We start from the raw sequence: 19804 nt of genomic DNA, 5'->3' as shown, positions 1-19804 counted from the left end.
CTTTCCTAGCTCAGCTTTATACTTATTCTTCTTAGTCATTTTCCTTTTGATTAACCTCCTTCGGCCTCAACATTCTCCATGTTTTCTTCTTTTTATTTTAGATTGCAATCATTTTTATTTGCCCATTTTTTTCCTCTTCTCCCTTTTTCAACCCTTATGTATTATACTACCAAGTTTAATAACCAATTACTTAACCTATTCAAGAACAAATGTTCATTGAACTAAAAGAAGATATAATGAATGAGCTACAGTAAGTGAAAGACCACTTCACTAAAGAGAGATTCTGAAAAAGGATCAAATCTTGGAAATGAAAGCATCAATAAATCAAATTAAAAATTTTAGTTGAAAGGATCATCAATAGATTAGATCACAAAGAAGACAGATTCTCAGGCCTGGAAAACAAAGTATACAATCTCAGAAATAAGGTCTAAAACAAGGGAAAGGTGTTAAGAGACCATTACCAGCATATTCAAGAAATCTAGGATAATGTTAAGAGGACAAATATAAGAATCTTTGGCATAGAAGAAGGCACCAAAATAGGAATAAAAAATGCACAAACTTTTCAATGAAAAGATATCAGAAAAATTTCCAAACCTTGGAAATTCAAGTACAATAGTTGTTTAGAACCCCAAATATGCAAAAACAAAAAAGATCCTTTCAAAGTCACATTATAATCAAAATGCCTAATTAACAGAATGTATATTTGTTCTCAAACATACAATTTATAAGGCTATAAGAGAAAATTAGTAGGTCACATTTAGAGATTAGGCAATTAGATTTTCTAATAATTTGTTATTCTGAACCCTAAAAGCCATGACAGCTCAGAATAATAGATACTAAGCCCTGAAATATAATGAGTGCTAACCAAGATTTTTATATCAAGCAAAACCATTCTTCAGAACTGAAGATGAAACAAAAACTTTCCAGGATAAGCAGAAACCAAAACAATTTTTAAAAAAAGAAATAATGAATTATTTTACACAGAAGAAATGAAAACAAAATATCAGAGTCAGCATAAGTTAAATATCATTAGAAATATACTCAATTAAGGGAGAATTAAATCCAAATTAAGCATTAGAAAAAAATAAAAATGACAGGAAAGAGAAATCATCTATTGAAACACTGAATTTAATGGTGTAAACTCTCCAATAAAAAGACAAAGATTGACAGAATTTATTTAAAAAGAACTATGTTCTGTTAATAAGAGATTTAAATTACTGGGAAAGATATCCACATGGTAAAGGTGAAAGGAAAAAGATATCCTATGTAAATAGAGTTTTAAAGACAAAATTAATCAGAGGAGACAGAAATCACATCAAACTGGTTAAGGGAACTATCCAATAACAAGATTTAATGATTATAAATATTTATGCCCCAAATATCAATGCACCTATATACATTAAACAAACCTTTGTCAATATAAAGAATCAAATCAATCCCAATATGATAAAACTGGTGATTTAAACACATATTTCTTACTACTAGGTAGGTCATCTGGACATCAACTAAATATTCTTCACAACTAAAAAATATTATCAATCATATACACTTAACAGACATCTGTAGAATATTCCATTCATAAACAATTGAATTTATGTTCTTCTCAGTTGCATACGAAAACTTCTCTAATATAGACCCTGTGTTAGAACACAATATATCTTAGCAAATACAAAAAAGGATAGATAATCCTTGCATCCTATCAGATTGTAATGAAATAAAATTAGAAATCAATAGCTAGATGAAAAATAGAAACCATTTTAATATCTAGAAATTAAATGATACTCTTTTGAATGATGAATGATTAGTATAAGAAATTAGGGAAGAAGTCAAAATAATTCATAAGTAACAGATGAAGGTAGACATACAGCATATCAAAATCTCTGGAATGGTATGAACACAGCTCAAAGAGGAATGTTTATAACATTGATTGCCTAGTAATTTAAAAAAGAAAACATAAAAATCACAAATAAATATGTCAGTGGTATATACCTTAAGGCCCTAGAAGAGAAAGAGCTTACTAAATCCCCAAACTTGGTTGTTCTATATTTACATCTTGCAAGCAGACTACGTAAATATTGTAACTTTAATTTTCTATTAAAAATTTATTTGAAAATTTTCTATTCTGTTGCTTTGACTCTCATGGATTTGGTGCTTTTTCAAATAAACAGTAGAAAACACTTGTTAATTTTCACAAAAATATTTTTGAATAAGGAAGCATTAAATCTATCAATAAATTTAAGATTGAATTTTATACATAGTTCAACATTCAGTTGATAGTGTTGATATTTATTAAATAATTCTGCATTCTGTCATAAGTTATTTTTATATCATTTTGTTATATGCATACTTATAGGATTTTGATAAAGTTCATATGTTAAATTCTCAGGAAGAGGAAACTGGATTTCAGGGAATATCTGCATCAACTCAATAGCACATAGATAATTAGAATCAGAGCTGGCCGTAGGTCCTATCATCAGTTGGCTTTTCCACTGAGGGATCATTTGTTTAAACAAGGGCCCAAGTTACTTCATGTCATCATTTCCATTATGTTATTCATTGTTATAGTTCTATTCGCCTGCTTATTTTGGAAGAAAAAAATTAGCTTGTTGCTTTTCTATCCCAGAAAAGAATCAGTGTTTTTTCTCCTTGGGGCATACCTGTGGACATTAAAAGGCTCAAGCAGTTAGTACTAGAGTCCAAATGTACAGTGTTCATACTAATCTATACCTGAGAGAGGGGTTCATTTCACTGGTAAGCTAAAAGACATTTCATCCTTAGAAAATATTTTAGAAGCTATCATCTTGAATCTGAAACTAATGTATAAACTTGAAGAGTTAAATCCGAGAGAAGGGGGATTCTAGTTAATTCAAAGTTGTATTAGAAATTGAAGAGTAAGCCTTCCAGTGAATTTAACAGAGAAAAATAGGAAGGACTCTCTCCATATTTCAATCAATAGGACTGTAAATTAGAAATTTACTTTCATGATTAAAGATAACAGAAGAGATGCAGTAGAATAATAGACCATATTTAAAATATAGGAAAAATAATTAGATGGATAAAAAACTCTCAACCAGCCATTGAGGACATTTCATTTTGGAATTGTTGTTTTCTCCAAATGGAGAGAAACCAATTTAAACTTATTTTATGAGTTAGCCAATTGATTTAGAAGCCATTGAGTGTTTTAAAAAGAATTGTGGTTTATTTAAACTTAATTCCTTTAAAAGAAAAATTTAAATAAGCAAAGGCCCTACCTTTTATTATTTCTAGTGGATGATATCTGCGGAGTTAGGACATGTCACATTGACTATAATAGGGTTATATAGAAATAGTTCAGAATGTGGAGTCAGAGGGATGTGACCTGGAGTCCTGGCTCTACTAAAAACAGTGTGACTAACAACTCTTCCAGACTAGGTGGGCCTTAGTTTTCTTGTCCACATAAGGACACTGGGTTGTTTAGATTTTAAGTTTCTGGGTGGATGGAATAAGATAATGTACACTAAATGTGTAACCCCATGTAAACATGAAATCCAAATATGTGGCTGTTGCTATCGTAACTTTTCATTTCATATTGTAACTTGACATTGTTAGTGATTTTGTTCTTGTGGGGTTCTGATTTATGATTTTTGACAATAAAACTTGAACTGATTTTATTTTCATTTTTCAGTTAGGACATACTTTGTGAAAATGAAAGATCTATACTTGGGTCTTTCTAGCTTCTCTCTATTAAAAAAAACTAGTCATAAATGCCACCATTTTTAATTTTCTAAAATCTTTATTAAGAAGAATGCTGTTTGAAGAGTAGCTTGGATAAAGCAACTAAACCTCATGTTATTTCTCTGCCATTCCTCCATTTAAACTGTGAAGTATATAAATCCTCTAATGGGACATGGTTTGAAATAAAATAAATAATCCACAAACTACATTCTTATTCCACAGATAAGATCAAACCTATCAGATGATCCCAGAACATTATACAGACAAGAGTATAAGGTAAATTAAGTAGACATACTATTATTTTACTGACATGGCTATAAGTAGAAGAGTGACAGTGTCAAATCACAAATGTGTGTATAATTTAGAAGACAAACCTTGCTTCTGGTTTTCAAAGCTTCATTGAAAATTTTGATTATATATCTCTCAATTTATTTTGTCATCTAAATAAAATTTGGAATTCATATCTCACATCTGTGCTTTCTTCACACATAATTAAAACTTCAGGTATTCAAACGAGCTATGTATGAGAATTTTGTCCAAACTTAGTTACACTTTAGAAAGTCACTAGGCTCTAAATCTTTAATTATAGGTCTTTACAGTCCAAATACAATTTCCATCAGAAAGCAAAATCTAAAATTATAATTTGTCTGAAATTTCTGTAATGTATATAAGTTCAAATATAGTTTATGGATTCTTTTAGAATACAATTAGTATATTCTTCCCAATTTGCTCCCATACTTTATTTGTGCTTCTTCCCTATCTAACACCGTTTTAACCCTCATCTCTATTGTAAATAATTTTGTATGATCTATTGATTTTTATGCATGCTTGTGAAAGACAGAGGGTGATAGAGAAGTTTACAGGAGAAAAAAATAATATGAAATTTTAAACAGGAAAAATTTTGTGATATCTAAATCACACATTAATTCATACTTGTACTATTTATTGACTTTTAAAAACTATATTATCATTATGACATTTAAGAAAAACTATGCATCAAGACATTTATGTGTTCTTCTGGATAATAGGAAAGCTGTCTGTATTTAGAAAGAAACAGAATCTAACATAGCCTTATTTCACTATCAAATTTTTTTTCTTTTTATTTATTTATTTTTTAAAAAAAATTTATTGTTGGTTGTTCAAAACATTACATATTTCTTGATTTATCATATTTCACACTTTGATTCAAGTGGGTTATGAACTCCCATTTTTACCCCATATACAGATTGCAGAATTACATCAGTTACACATCCATTGATTTACATATTGCCATACTAGTGTCTGTTGTGTTCTGCTGCCTTTCCTATCCTCTACTATCCCCCTCCCCTCCCCTCCCCTCCCCTCTTCTCTCTCTACCCCCTCTACTGTCATTCATTTCTCCCCCTTGTATTATTTTTCCCTTTCCCCTCACTTCCTCTTGTATGTACTTTTGTATAACCCTGAGGGTCTCCTTCCATTTCCATGCAATTTCCCTTCTCTCGCCCTTTCCCTCCCACCTCTCATCCCTGTTTAATGTTAATCTTCTTCTCCTGCTCTTTGTCCCTACTCTGTTCTTAGTTACTCACCTTATATCAAAGAAGACATTTGGCATTTGTTTTTTAGGGATTGGCTAGCTTCACTTAGCATAATCTGCTCTAATGCCATCCATTTCCCTGCAAATTCTATGATTTTGTCATTTTTTTAATGCAGAGTAATACTCCATTGTGTATAAATGCCACATTTTTTTTTTATCCATTCGTCTATTGAAGGGCATCTAGGTTGGTTCCACAGTCTTGCTATTGTGAATTGTGCTGCTATGAACATCGATGTAGCAGTGTCCCTGTAGCATGCTCTTTTTAGGTCTTTAGGGAACAGACTGAGAAGGGGAATAGCTGGGTCAAATGGTGGCTCCATTCCCAGCTTTCCAAGAAATCTCCATACTGCTTTCCAAATTGGCTGTACCAATTTGCAGTCCCACCAGCAATGTACAAGTGTACCCTTTTCCCCACATCCTCCCCAGCACTTCTTGTGGTTTGACTTCCTAATGGCTACCAATCTTACTGGAGTGAGATGGTATCTTAGGGTGGTTTTGATTTGCATTTCTCTGACTGCTAGAGATGGTGAGCATTTTTTCATGTACTTGTTGATTGACTGTATGTCCTCCTCTGAGAAGTGTCTGTTCAGGTCCTTGGCCCATTTGTTGATTGGGTTATTTGTTATCTTATTGTCTAATTTTTTGAGTTCTTTGTATACTCTGGATATTAGGGCTCTATCTGAAGTGTGAGGAGTAAAGATTTGTTCCCAGGATGTAGGCTCCCTATTTACCTCTCTTATTGTTTCTTTTGCTGAGAAAAAAAAAAATTAGTTTGAGTAAGTCCCATTTGTTGATTCTAGTTATTAACTTTTGTGCTATGGGTGTCCTATTGAGGAATTTGGAGCCCGACCCCATAGCCAACTTTTTCTTCTATCAGACGGCGTGTCTCTGATTTGATATCAAGCTCCTTGATCCATTTTGAATTAACTTTTGTGCATGGCGAGAGAAAGGGATTCAGTTTCATTTTGTTGCATATGGATTTCCTCACTATCAAATTTTTAAAGAACGTGAAGAGCATATGTTTTCCTGTTCTTCTCTATCCCCACATTTACAAAAGTATTTGTTGAATATATTTGCAAAATCTTTCCATTAGAACAGTGATGTTACTTGGAGGATAATATAAACATGGGGCTTCTCTTTCTAAACAGTAGTTTTATTTATTTATTTATTTATTTAGCTTGTGAATGTCTCAATATAATCAAACTATAAACTTGTCAACTCATAAATTATTTGCTCATCATTTGAATTTAGCTTGGACCTAAGTGCATTGTGGTCTCTCATCTTTGTAAAATCTTGTCATCTATATATGCTAAAGAAAAAAACAGATTTCTCATGATAGAACCTTCCTTCCAACTTCTGTAGGTCCAGTATGCAACATATAACATGTTTTTCAGTAACTGAACTGAGGCTCTCAGTATAGAAACAGATCCATCTTTGACTATTTTTGCTGTTGATATTGGAGTTGCTCATGTATTTTCTGATTTATCATTCACTGAATGAGAAAGACTTAGTAATTGGGGAAAATGCTGAGAAATTAAACACTAGCAAATATAGTGATTTTATTATTTCAGGAATTGCTTCTATTCTAGCTAATAAATATTTTTATTGGCTATTGTCAAGTGACATTTATTTCAGAGTTATTTTTTAAACTCCATTAAAAACTATAATATATTATGAATGGGCATGATTTATTTTTGACACAAATATATCTAGAGCTAAATTCAGGGACATTGCAAGTAAAAGGAGAGACAAATTAGGAAACATCTTACAATGTCATTAAATAAAATTTTAAAAAACAGTAATGTTAAAATTAACTATCAAGGTAAAACATGAACAAATTAGTGAACCATATTTTGGGGTGACAGAAAACAAAATAACTTATCACTGTTTTTATTTTAAAAATCAGGGGCATGTATCTCCAGAATTTTATTGACTGTTCCATTTATTGAAATAAGGAAATTATCAGGAAGAGTAAATAGCATGATTTTGGTAAAAATCCAGCATGACAACTTCAAATACAAGTGCATCCCATTTACTAGTCATCTGCAAACTTTCAAAAATAAAATAATGTAGACATCTTTGTTTTTCTCAATTCTATTTGACTCAGTCTTCTGTTGTGTGCTTCATTGCTGCCCTATAACAACTATAAAACTTAAGAAAGAAATTCTCATGTACTTTGTAGTATAGCAAGGACCTATATGCAATTGTGTGTTTACCACAACAACAGTTTGGATTTTAAAAAATGTTTATATTAATTTGTCTTTATGAAATTTAAAATGACATAATATCAGAATGAATGGAAAAAAATTAACACAAAATGAATGGAAGCAAAAGCAAGGAATTTTGGCATAAGAAAATTTTAACATGGTAAATTCAGCCAACACATGGCTTAAAACATTTGTCCTTTTCTTTATACAGCAAAATGTGTCCATTTGGGTCAAACTTTCCTAAAACTGTTTATCACATTGCACTGACTGAGGAAATCATGAAACCAGTCTAAGAAACAAACATGAGTATATAATTGGATGGACTCTATCAATGCAATAAATTGCATATAGAACAAGTAAATAATCATAATTCAGAAGGCTGTCATCAGACATGGATGTACACAAAATTCAGTTGAAGAATATAACAGAAGTCACCATGTTTGTATTGATGGGCTTTACAGATGATTTTAACTTGAAAGTCTTCCTATTTTCATTATTTCTTGGCATCTACCTTTTTACTTTGGTAGGAAATTTGGGATTGGTTGGGTTGGTCATTGAGGATTCCCGACTCCACAACCCCATGTACTACTTTCTGAGTGTCTTATCATTCTTGGATGCCTGCTATTCTACAGTTGTCACCCCAAATATGTTGGTCAATTTTCTCGCAGAAAATAAATCCATTTCCTTTCTGGGGTGTGCCACACAGATGCTTCTCTTTGTTACATTTGGAAGCACAGAATCCTTTCTCTTGGCTGCCATGGCTTATGATCGGTATGTGGCCATCTATAACCCACTTCTGTATTCAGTGAGCATGTCACCCAGGGTCTATGTGCCACTCATCATTGCTTCCTATGTTGGTGGCATTTCACATGCTACTATACACACGGTGGCCACTTTCCGCTTGTCCTTCTGTGGATCCAATGAAATCAGACATGTTTTCTGTGATATCCCCCCTCTCCTTGCTATTTCTTGTTCTGATACTCACACCAACCAGCTTCTCCTCTTCTACTTTGTGGGTTCTATTGAGATGGTCACTATCCTGATTGTCCTGGTCTCCTATGGCTTCATTCTGCTGGCCATTCTGAAGATGCATTCTGCTGAAGGGAGGAGGAAAGTGTTCTCTACCTGTGGCTCCCACCTGACTGGAGTGTCCATTTATCATGGGACCATCCTCTTCATGTATGTGAGACCAAGTTCCAGCTATGCCTTGGATCATGACATGATAGTGTCAGTATTTTACACCATTGTGATTCCCATGCTGAATCCCATTATATACAGCTTGAGAAACAAAGATGTAAAAGAGGCAGTGAAAAGACTATTTGGGAAATATTGTGTTGTAAAAAACCTATGTATGTAATACTCAGTAAACCTAAAATTAATGCTGGGATCATTTTTCTATGGTCAGAAACTAGTAACACAAATGTACTATTTTAGTTAATAATGCAATAGATCCTAGAATATTTCTAATTAAAAAAAAAAGTTTATCTGCTCTCCAATGCAGCATTTGTCAACTGTAAATTCATTTTACAGTTTATTTATTTATATTTAAGGGGATCCAAATTAAATATTTTTCTATAAATATATTTTTGTAATCATTGTGTGTTTGATTTTCACTTACTACAACCTTATTTTTTTCCTCAGAATTTGATATATCCTCACTTTTTTATACTAAATCATTAGCATTAATTGTGATAATACTTCCAATTCTGCAATCCCTGTGAAGGTCATCCCAAATGTTATTTATTTTTTCTTTCTTGTACCTTGGTATGCTAAGATACATCCAAGCTTTTTGACATGCATTCTGCCTTATTTGGCTTACATCATTTATTGTTATTCCTTTATTAAAATTTTTCTCCATTAAAGATATTGCTCCATCACAGACATTGAATACAACTATTTTGCAACTACTTTTAATATAATGAAAATAGATTTTAATATTTATTTAGTGTGTACTTATGAATGTGGAAAAAAAAAGAAAGGTATGACTTAGAAAATAATCTCCCACTATATTGGTAGAGATATTATGGAAAGCAGTATGGACATTCCTCAAAAAAACTAAAAACAGAACTACCATATGATCCAACAATCCTATTGTTGTAAAAACATCTGAAGGAGTTTGAGTCAGCATGCTGAAGACATGTCATTGCTCCCATGTTCATTGTAGCATTATTTATAGTAATTGAGTATGGAACCTAAGTGTCCATTAGGGGATGAGCAGATGAAGGATATGTGACAAAAACACGCCAGAGAACAATATTTAATCTTTAAGAAAACAAAATTCTGTCATTTAGGACAAGTTAGATTAATTTAGAGGACATTACACTTAATGAAATCAGTGAGGCACGGAAAAGCACACACTACATAAACTCACAGTAGTAGATTCCTAGATTGTACAGTTTTGCAAGTTACTCACTGAAAAGTTTCCAATTCCATTAGATGTTTCCAAATAGAATGAATCAAGGTTTTAGGGTGAAGATTTATCATTATATAAAATCATATAACAATTTATGTTTTATTTAATTTTATCTCAAATATTAGCATTATATTGTCCTTTTTACATATTTACATATTTAGTACTTTAAATTGTTTTGGAAATTCAAATTATTGTATGTATTTATTTATTTATATAGACTATAAATGCATGCATGTATGTGTTTTATTCTGTCTCAAAAGTCTGTAGTAAAAATGCAAATAATTGTTCTGAAGAAAAACAATAATAATAATAAAATAATTTTCCTTTCAAGGTATTATGCTTGTTTTTTATGTTGTTAATTATGTACTTATTGATTATTGTACTTATTGAAAGTACCACTAGGTGACTAGTATCTAAAACAAATAAGTATTTCATGAAGATCAGTAATTTAAAGTATTAATAAAAATAAGCTCTATTCGCAGTTAGGTGTAAGTACTAATAATATGAAAGAAAAATAATTAGAAAGAATTTAAAGTTAAAGGTAATAGAAAACAAATCCCTGTAGAGTCCTATGTTTAAGTAAGTTAGTAGTCAATGAATTGTCAGTATATGAATTTACATTTTTAATTATTTGCTCACAATATAGCACTAGTTAGTAGACAGATTTTATTGATTGTTTATTAAACTACTTTTATTTATTTTTTTCATATTGACCTATAGGAAACATGTCAGTTTTGAGTACACATTATCCACTGCAAATAATATGCTATATAAATTGATCAACTCATAATGTATCTCAAGCAGCAGTTTTGATATGTAGACAAATTCTATCAATAGGAGAGATGGCCATTTGGGTTAGAAATGGTGGTGAAAAGAGAAGAAAATCACAATTTTCTGGGAAAGGTAAAGTCAGGATTATCTAGAAGAAATAAGTATCAGAAGAATATATTTCCATAGAAATCTGGAAAAAATAAAGGGAAATTACATAATGAATACTCAAATGAAGTGTCAAGGAAAAATTTTTGGAAGCCATATATATGTATTTTAAATAAAAAAAAATAGAATATACACAGTATTCTTTACTTAAATACTTTTTAATATCTTTAATACTTTAAAATGCATTAAATAACTAAGTCCTTTAATGAATTTTAAATAACAAAATGTATTTAGTTAAAAAAAAATTCAGTGTATAGATAGAAACCCCCTCCAAGTGCACTTGTTTTATTTCTTTCAAAGTGCTATGGGAAAAGTGATACAAACTTTATCCAAAGAGAGGTAGAAAAAATATTTTAGGCAGATGATATAAAAACAGATTGGAAAGAAATAATTAAAAGAACTTTTATGAGTGTGATGAGATCAATCTATTTTAAGTGTAATTAGAAGTAATTTGAATGTCAACACCAATACAATTCTTTCTATCAGTTCAACAACATACTTGGTCCAAAGATTTGAGGTCTGAAAAGGTGTTATCACTAGCCTTGATAATTAAGAGCCATGTATGGCATTAGACTTTCTTTCCAAATTGTACCTCTCTTTAAAATATCAATAATTAAAAATTTCCAAGTAGACATAGTAGAGTACAGATAACAAATTAATTAAACATGTGAATTAATATGCTTCTTTTGATTTTTGGTTATAAGTCTGAGGTACCTATATAAGTGAATTTCTTTCATCAGTTGTGTTTTTTCCAAAATTTATTGTTTCACAATCTTGTACTAGAATTAAGTCATTGAAAAATGCATGTGTCCACAGCTGTGAGCCTAACATTTTATTCATTGGCAATATTTAATATATTTACTTTGTGATTATTAATTTATGTTTGAACATTATTTCATCACACTAAATCTAATGAGTATTATTACAGTTTTTACTTTGCTAACTCTTTATTTGTTTCAATTGGTGAATAAAGAAGCTTTATGAATTGTGAACTATGTTGATACACACCCCCATAAACACACCAGATCACCACAGTCCCATTTACTATATTACAGTGGTTTTGTTTTGTTGTGGGTAAATAAGGTAGTGAAAAAAAATGCAATGCTAAGCATTTTCCAAAAAAAAAAAAAATGTGTTTCAAAAGCATTGCTTCTTCATATGCTAAAGAGAAAATTAGTTTGGATATGGCTAAGTGAACATGCACACATATTGAAAGAATAAAAATTAAAAAGAGAAAATGACTGATTCTTGAAGATTTGCTTATGTAAGATCAAATGTAAAGCCACTTCTATGAATGAAACTGGAAGAGAAATCAAAGAAATGAAATATTGTGGGCTTAATGATGAAACACATTTGCAAAGAAGAAGAAAATTTATACCCTATGCCCAATAAATTACTTATTGCAGAACTGAAATTCTGTGGCTATTCATTCATTGCATCTTTATATCTTCTCTCAGAAATAATAAGGGTCAGAGGCAAGATTCAATTCCAGGTCTCCCTCATCATAGTAAACACCCTTTTCATTGTTTTCCTATTATACCATCAATTCATTCTACACATGCCTCCTGTAAACTTAAACAAAATATTTCATAACATATTTGGATGATATTTAAGCCAATAAAAATAGGAAAACAAATCTAAAGTAACCAAAATGATTCTTAGCTTACATAGGTATGTGAAACAAAATACAAACAGACGGTTTGTTTGACAAATTATATTTTAAAATGTTCATTAAAACTTGGAAAAGAAAATATAACTTGAAATTTTAAAACTGAAAGCATCCAATGGCAGCAGAATATTGTTGGGGTCAGCAATTTTGTTTCAGACACAGAATTAGCAAGGAAAACAAGTTAATAACAGGACCTGTAAGACATGGAACCATGAACTTTCAAAACCCATAGCTAAAAAGAAAAGACAATTTACCAACTGAGAATCTCAACAAAATCATGTTGAAAAGAGAGAAGAACCAGCACAGGTGGCAATTTACAGGTGAATGACCACGCCCACTTGCTCCCAGACTCAATGCAGCCAGCCTCAGCAATTTAGGAAGGGCCTAAGAAACTCAGTGAGACCCTCTCTCTAAATAAAATACAAAAGAGGGCTGGGAATGTGGCTCAGTAGTTAAGTGTCCCTGAGTTCAATCCTCAGTCCAAAAAAAAAAAAATGATTAACAGTCAATTGATTTTGACAAAGTTCTAAGGAAAACGCATAAACAAAGGATTTTTTTTAAGATATCAAAAAATTTGACCATCCTAATGCCACCAAAAGAGAAACTGACTCATTGTTTACACTGTATATAAAATGTGTCTCAAACAAATCTTAAACCTTAAAATAACATACATATGTTTTGCAAATTTTTTTCGAAGAACTTCTTATATATACAACAATAAGCTAGTCTGTGCATTAGTATATTTGATCCCCAAAAGAAGAAAAGATGCTGTAGAATTTAAAAATTTGACTTTTATCTCTGTCAGACCTCTAATATTCTAAACGTTCATTGCACAGAATGTTATTGTCTGTAAACTGCCCACACTTTCATATCACTATATCTTATTTCTGTATTCATTGTTAATCTCCTCTATTAAAGTCTCAATAAACATAAATCTATTTCACCTGCCACTTAGAAGTATAGTTAAATAGGCAAATGTTACTTTAGAGTGTACATTCTCTCAGAGGGGATACTTCTGCATTATTTTCATTATGTGCATGGTGATAAAATTTTCAGAAATTTTGTAGATTATATTCCCAGTAAAAGGAAACTGATTTTCACAGCATTTAATTAATCAATTCAAAGGCACTTAGATAATAAGTACCAGATTTAGACTGTATCTTATATGGTTAGATTTATTTTTACCTGGGGGATTTTTTTAAGCAAAGACCAAAATTCAATTATGTTATCATTTTTAACCTTATAATTTCTTATTCTAGAAACATTCATTTGTTTACTAATAAAAAAAGTCACTGGGATCCATTCTGTCCCATTAAAGAACTAGTGTGTCCCTCACTGGGAACTCCCTGTGGACATGAAATGTTGAGGAGCTGGTATAAGAGTCCAGATGCATAGCCTTCATGGTATTTCTTAATGAAAAATCAGTCCATCCATGTACATAGGTAAGAGAAGGGATTTTTCTTAGGAAATATTTTATGTTATAGTGAACACCAAAGTATATGCCTTAATACTTAAATGTAAGAGAGAATATTTCAGACTCTAAGGTATGCTGCCAGTTGAATCACACACTTTTCAGGTAATGCAGGGAGAAGGAAAATAGCTTACATTGTAGTTAGCAATTTATTGTGCATACTGTTTTATCAATAGAGCTGTAATAGAAATGTGCTTTAATTTGCTTGATGAAAGATTACAGAATAGGTGCAGTAGTATAAATTATTATTACTATTGTTTTTACTACACTTACAGTACTGAGGACTACTTAACTAAGGGTTTTGCACATATTGGCAAGTGCCCTACCACTAATCCCCAGCCCTAAGAACTACCTTTATTGTTAATTATTAGATGAAAAGAAAATTAAATTTAATCCAGTCAATGTAAATGTTTCACTTTGGGTTCAAGTTTTCTTATGTCTTTTAATGTGGGAATTCAAATTTTTAATTTATTTTGCTAAGTTAGTAATTGATTTAGAAGCAATTCTAGTTTTTTTTTCTAATTGCAGAGTCTAAATTTAACATCTTTAAAAAATTCAACTACAAAGCAATGCTATTTAGTATCAGTTCTAGTTGATACTCCAGAATTGACATGTCAAAAGGGGTTATAAAATGGTCCAGTAGAAATTGTCAGAGAAATCTGACATTCTGTTTATTTCTATTAACAAACAGTCTGAGAATGGTAAAATTGTATCTAGCTGGACCTCAGTTTTTCCATGCATAAAATGAGGCTGCTTAATTTATTTTTCAAGTTTTTATTCAGATTGAATAAGATAATACACACACAATTCCCACCTCCTTGTAGTAGCTTCAGAACTCTGAGGGGCTTCTATTTTAACTCCCCATGTATTTTATCTACGTGTTTATAGTATTGTTGTCATGAATCTGTGAGAGTTGAGAAGTTATTTTTATATGTTTTAGTTTTTTTTGATTGAGCACATTGTAGTTAGCAATTCAGTGTGTATACTTTTTGAAATTTAGTGTATATCTTAAATGACATAAACTCATCATGAGAACAACCAATTCTAATATCCTTATATATAAGTTAATAAAAAATAGCTGTTCAAAGTGCATCTTGGAAAAAAAAAAATAGTCAGATTTCATGTTTTCCTCTATTATGTCTATAGTTTCCACAGAGAAGTAGATAAATGTTACAAGAAGACATGATTTGGAATAAGTCATACTCACTTCATAAACCACCTTCTTGTTGTACATTCAGAATAAACACATTAAGATTTGTTAGGAAGTTATTGACAAAGTATTAGAAGAACTTAAGTGAACATATTATTATTTTATCAACATGTCCACAGGCAGAGGGAGTGACAGGTACATTGCTAAATTTCTTATATAAATTAGGGTTTTTGTATTTAATCTTATGGAAAGTCAAATTCAGAATGTGTATACTCCAACATACTAGAATTGTAATGTAATTGACATTTCTCTTGTATATGACAGTCAACAGATATTTTGTTTTAGCAGACTCTTAGTAATATGTTTCAACATTTAGTTGAATGCTTATTTCCTTATACTGTCAATCTATTTCAAAAATTGTACTTTGTCCCTGATTCTCTGCACTAAACATTCCTGCATATATTTTACTAATTCTGTTGCAGAAAAAGAAGAAAGTAGGGGAGAATAGAATCAGAATGGAAACATTTTAAACAGAAATGTGTCTTTCTGAGCCCACAAAAGTAACATTAACAAGTATTTACACAATTTCTTGATGACTTTGCAAGCTATTTTATGAACGTAAGACTTCAAACAAAATTATATATTAATATATTTGTGCATGTTCTTATGTCTAATATGCAAATTATCTGAATTTATATACCAGTTGTACTTTAATTTCATGAGGCATTTTACTATATCATTTTCTAAGAAAAAAAAAAATGTTTTGTTTTGTAATCCTACATTTAGGAAGTTACTTATTCTATTATTAGAAAAACAAAACCTTCCACAGAGATTTTTAAGAACATTTCTGATATAATAGAGAAATATGACTTCCTTCTCTTTCTAAAATTTAATCTTACTGTTTATTTTTCATGTGCGTCATCTTAATATGTCAAAAATTCAACAAGTTCTACAGTATGAATTATATGAATTATGAATTACATAAATTATGAATTATAAGTTTTGAATTCACCTGTACTTATTTATGGGAGAGTTTATAGAACTTTAAAAAAAATTTTCCATGTTATATTATTGGTGCATTATATTTGCACATAATGATGGGATTTGTTGTAACATATTTGTACATGCACATAATATAATAATATAATTTGGACAATATCACTACCCACCATTTTCCCCCTCCTTATGTACTTCCCATTCTTTAGTCCATTTCTTTTACTGATCTCCCTCTGATTTCTAGGAGATCCATCCCCACTTTTATTTTCCCTTTCTACAAATGACATAAAACATAGTAACTTTAACTTTCTGAGTTTGAATTTTTTCATTTAACATGATAGTCTTTAGTTCCATCTCTTCTCCTACAAATGCCATAATTTCATTTTTTCTTTATGGTTGAATAAAACTCCATTGTGTATATATACCACATTTTCTTTAACCATTCTTCTGTTGATGAATCAATCTGCTGTTTCCATAGTTTGGCTATTGTGAATTGTGCTGCTGTAAATATGGGTGTGCATGTATCCCTATAGTAGGGTGACTTTGGGTCTATGTCATGCTAAAGTTCAAAAAGTCACTGTATAGAAATCACTCCCATAACTTTCAATGGCTCCAATATTTAAATCTGTGTCAACAACTGAGACTTTTAGCCTAGATACAGGTAGCTCTTTAAATTTATCTGTTTACTTTTTTTCTTGGTCATGCACTTCCTTTCTTTTCTTTTCTTTTTCTTTTTTCTTTTTTTTTTTTTTGTAATAACTGAATAGGAATGACAATTTAAGGGGGGAGGGAGTTCAGAAAACAAATTCTGCTTTGTGGCAAATACACTGACTTTATTTTTTTGCCAATAGTTTGTACCAAGAATTTTATTAACCCATACAGGGGACCTTTATTTCATAGTTATTTCAGAAATACCATAAGTAATTAGTCCTGTTACGGGAAGCCTAACCTGATTTCCAGATTGCTGGATTCTGCCCCCAACCCAAAACAGACAAAAGATGGAAAAAGGAACTACACACAGTTTTGAAGTTTGATCAAACTGGAGAGAAGAAGCTATATTGCCTACCCCAGAAGCAATTACAATTCATTTAAAACAATATGTGCTCATGTATGAAGATAAATCTGGCCTAAACAGGGGCAAAGTGGGACCAAAAAAATGCAGAAAATATACATATTTATATTAATTTAGCCTGTTCTAAACCAGCCCAGGCCAGGGCAATCAGTGCTCTCAGCTTCTTGGAATCCCTCAGATGCCATCAAGAAGAGAGGCAGCAGTCCTTCACTCTCAGCAGAGAAAGTTCCTCTATATTGGCATGGGGAGGGCAAGTTTATTCACTTTTAATAATATATTAAAGGTATGTATAGCCCGGAGAGGTGGTGCACACCTGTAATCCCAGCAACTCAGGAGGCAGAGGCAGGAGAATCACAAATCCAAAGCCAGACTCAACAATTTAGCAAGGCACTAAACAACTCAGTTAGACCTGTATTTAAATAAAATACAAAAACGCTGGGGATATGGCACAGTGGTAGAGTACCTGAGTACCAAAATAAAGAAGGAAAAAGGAAAAGAATGTATATTAAAAGAATTGTCTCCAAGGAATTTGTAGGAATACATAAATCAAAAATCCTCTCATTACTATTGTTAAAATTTGAAAGACCCAAATTGAAAACTAGATACTGTATATTTACAGAGGAAAAATCCTAAAACAAAGCACTTGGTATTGTCTTGGTTTGCAAAGAAAGTGCAACTATCCCAGAATAAAGATTCCTGTAGTATTTAATGGAACAAGGCAATTTCAGAAAAGAGGACATGACATGGTTTGGATTGAAAACAATGCCCATAAAGCAAGTTGGAAAGTCAGTGTAACTATTTTATAAGAAGTTATCTGAAAACATTTTAGAGTAAACAACTTTGACATTGTGTGTGTCATCTAAATTTACCTATAAGTTTAGCTTAGTGTCTTCTATATTACAAAGTATGAAACATTAAGGAAAGTGGTTTCATGTACTTTGTAGTAAATCTAAGACTTCAACTCAACTATGTGTTTTCCAATGAAACATTTTTGGATTTAAGCTGATCTATACTAATCTGTTTGTTTGTTTTTTTTTTTTTAATTTTAAGAGGATGCAATAATATACAAATGGCAGAAAATTCATTCAAAAATTAATTGGAAAATAAAAATCACTTTAATTGCAGGAATTTCTAACAATGCATTTAGCCAACAATGAGTTAAGTTATTTCTTTCCTTTTCTTTTTTTTTGCCTTATATAGTAAAAATTCATGTGCTGCTGCAGTTCTATGTCACTGGCTATGTCATTACTACCAAAGAAATCATTATGCCCTAAGAACCAAATTGGAATATAATTACACAAATTCTATTAATAAAGGATATTTTTCAATCTTTTTGTAAAAACTAAAATGGAAAAGTTGTCATCAGATATGGATGTTTACAGGATTCAGTGGAAGAACGTCACAGAAGTCACCATGTTTGTATTGATGGGCTTCACAGATGATTTTAACCTGCAAGTCTTCCTATTTTTACTATTTCTTGGCATCTATCTTTTTACTTTGATAGGAAATTTGGGACTGGTTGTATTGGTCATTGAGGATTCCAGGCTCCACAACCCCATGTACTACTTTCTGAGTGTCTTATCATTCTTGGATGCCTGCTATTCTACAGTTGTCACCCCAAATATGTTGGTCAATTTTCTCGCAGAAAATAAATCCATTTCCTTTCTGGGGTGTGCCACACAGATGCTTCTCTTTGTTACTTTAGGGACTACGGAATGCTTTCTCTTGGCTGCCATGGCTTATGATCGCTATGTGGCCATCTACAACCCACTTCTGTATTCAGTGAGCATGTCACCCAGGGTCTATGTGCCACTCATCATTGCTTCCTATGTTGGTGGCATTTCCCATGCTACTATACACACAGTGGCCACTTTCCGCTTGTCCTTCTGTGGGTCCAATGAAATCAGACATGTTTTCTGTGATATCCCTCCTCTCCTTGCTATTTCTTGTTCTGATACTCACACCAACCAGCTTCTCCTCTTCTACTTTGTGGGTTCTATTGAGATAGTCACCATCCTGATTGTCCTGGTCTCCTATGGCTTCATTCTGCTGGCCATTCTGAAGATGCATTCTGCCGAAGGGAGGAGGAAAGTGTTCTCTACATGTGGCTCCCACCTGACTGGAGTGTCCATTTATCATGGGACCATCCTCTTCAGTTATATGAGACCAAATTCCAACTATGATTCAAACCATGACATGATAGTGTCGATATTTTACACCATTGTGATTCCCATGCTGAATCCCATCATCTACAGTTTGAGAAACAAAGATGTAAAAGATGCAATGAAAAAATTGTTGAGAGAAGTTTCTTTCTAACTCATCTAAATTTTTGATTTGAGTAAAATTTTAAAAATAAATAAAAGTGGATGTCTGTTCATATCTGTATGGCAGAAATTGGTGACAAAATGTCCTTGTTTAGTTAATAGTGCTATATATGCTAGACTCCTTATAAGTAAAATAATCATCAGCTCTCCAGTGCAGAATTTCTCAAATTGAGATAAATTGTGTCAGCTATATGTATATGCCTATTATTTTATCAAATACATTTATATTATACATTCTGGGATGTAAGGCTATTGATATTTTTGGTTATAGAATTGAGT

General features: G+C 31.6%; 2 protein-coding genes across 2 annotated transcripts; both read left to right on the top strand.

The window, feature by feature from the left end:
• The first annotated feature begins 209 nt into the window (after nucleotides 1-209).
• LOC124106361 (olfactory receptor 5T1-like) lies at nucleotides 210-8851 on the top strand. The gene is made up of 2 exons (XM_046463969.1): nucleotides 210-250; nucleotides 7870-8851. The coding sequence occupies exons 1-2, from the start codon at nucleotides 210-212 to the stop codon at nucleotides 8849-8851; spliced, it is 1023 nt and encodes a 340-aa protein (XP_046319925.1).
• A 9679-nt stretch (nucleotides 8852-18530) lies between these two features.
• On the top strand, nucleotides 18531-19517 carry LOC124106360 (olfactory receptor 5T3-like). The gene has a single exon (XM_046463968.1). It carries the CDS (start codon nucleotides 18549-18551, stop codon nucleotides 19515-19517), a length of 969 nt encoding a protein of 322 aa, XP_046319924.1. The 5' UTR covers nucleotides 18531-18548.
• Nucleotides 19518-19804: the final 287 nt, after the last annotated feature.

The sequence above is a fragment of the Marmota monax genome, unplaced genomic scaffold (genome assembly GCF_021218885.2).
Source record: "Marmota monax isolate L192 unplaced genomic scaffold, Marmota_monax_Labrador192_F-V1.1 WCK01_AAM20220418_F8-fsc00782, whole genome shotgun sequence".
NCBI classification, from domain to species: Eukaryota; Metazoa; Chordata; class Mammalia; order Rodentia; family Sciuridae; genus Marmota; species Marmota monax.
Note: the sequence above shows the minus strand (reverse complement) of the source record. Positions and strands in the feature narration are given on the sequence as shown.

Bases quoted from the DNA above. Each gene is read 5' to 3' on its own strand.
- LOC124106361 (XM_046463969.1), top strand. From the start codon at position 210: ATGTTCATTGAACTAAAAGAAGATATAATGAATGAGCTACA. The intron at 251-7,869 runs GTAAGTGAAAGA...ATCATAATTCAG, and splicing joins GATATAATGAATGAGCTACA to AAGGCTGTCATCAGACATGG.
- LOC124106360 (XM_046463968.1), top strand. From the start codon at position 18,549: ATGGAAAAGTTGTCATCAGATATGGATGTTTACAGGATTCAGTGGAAG.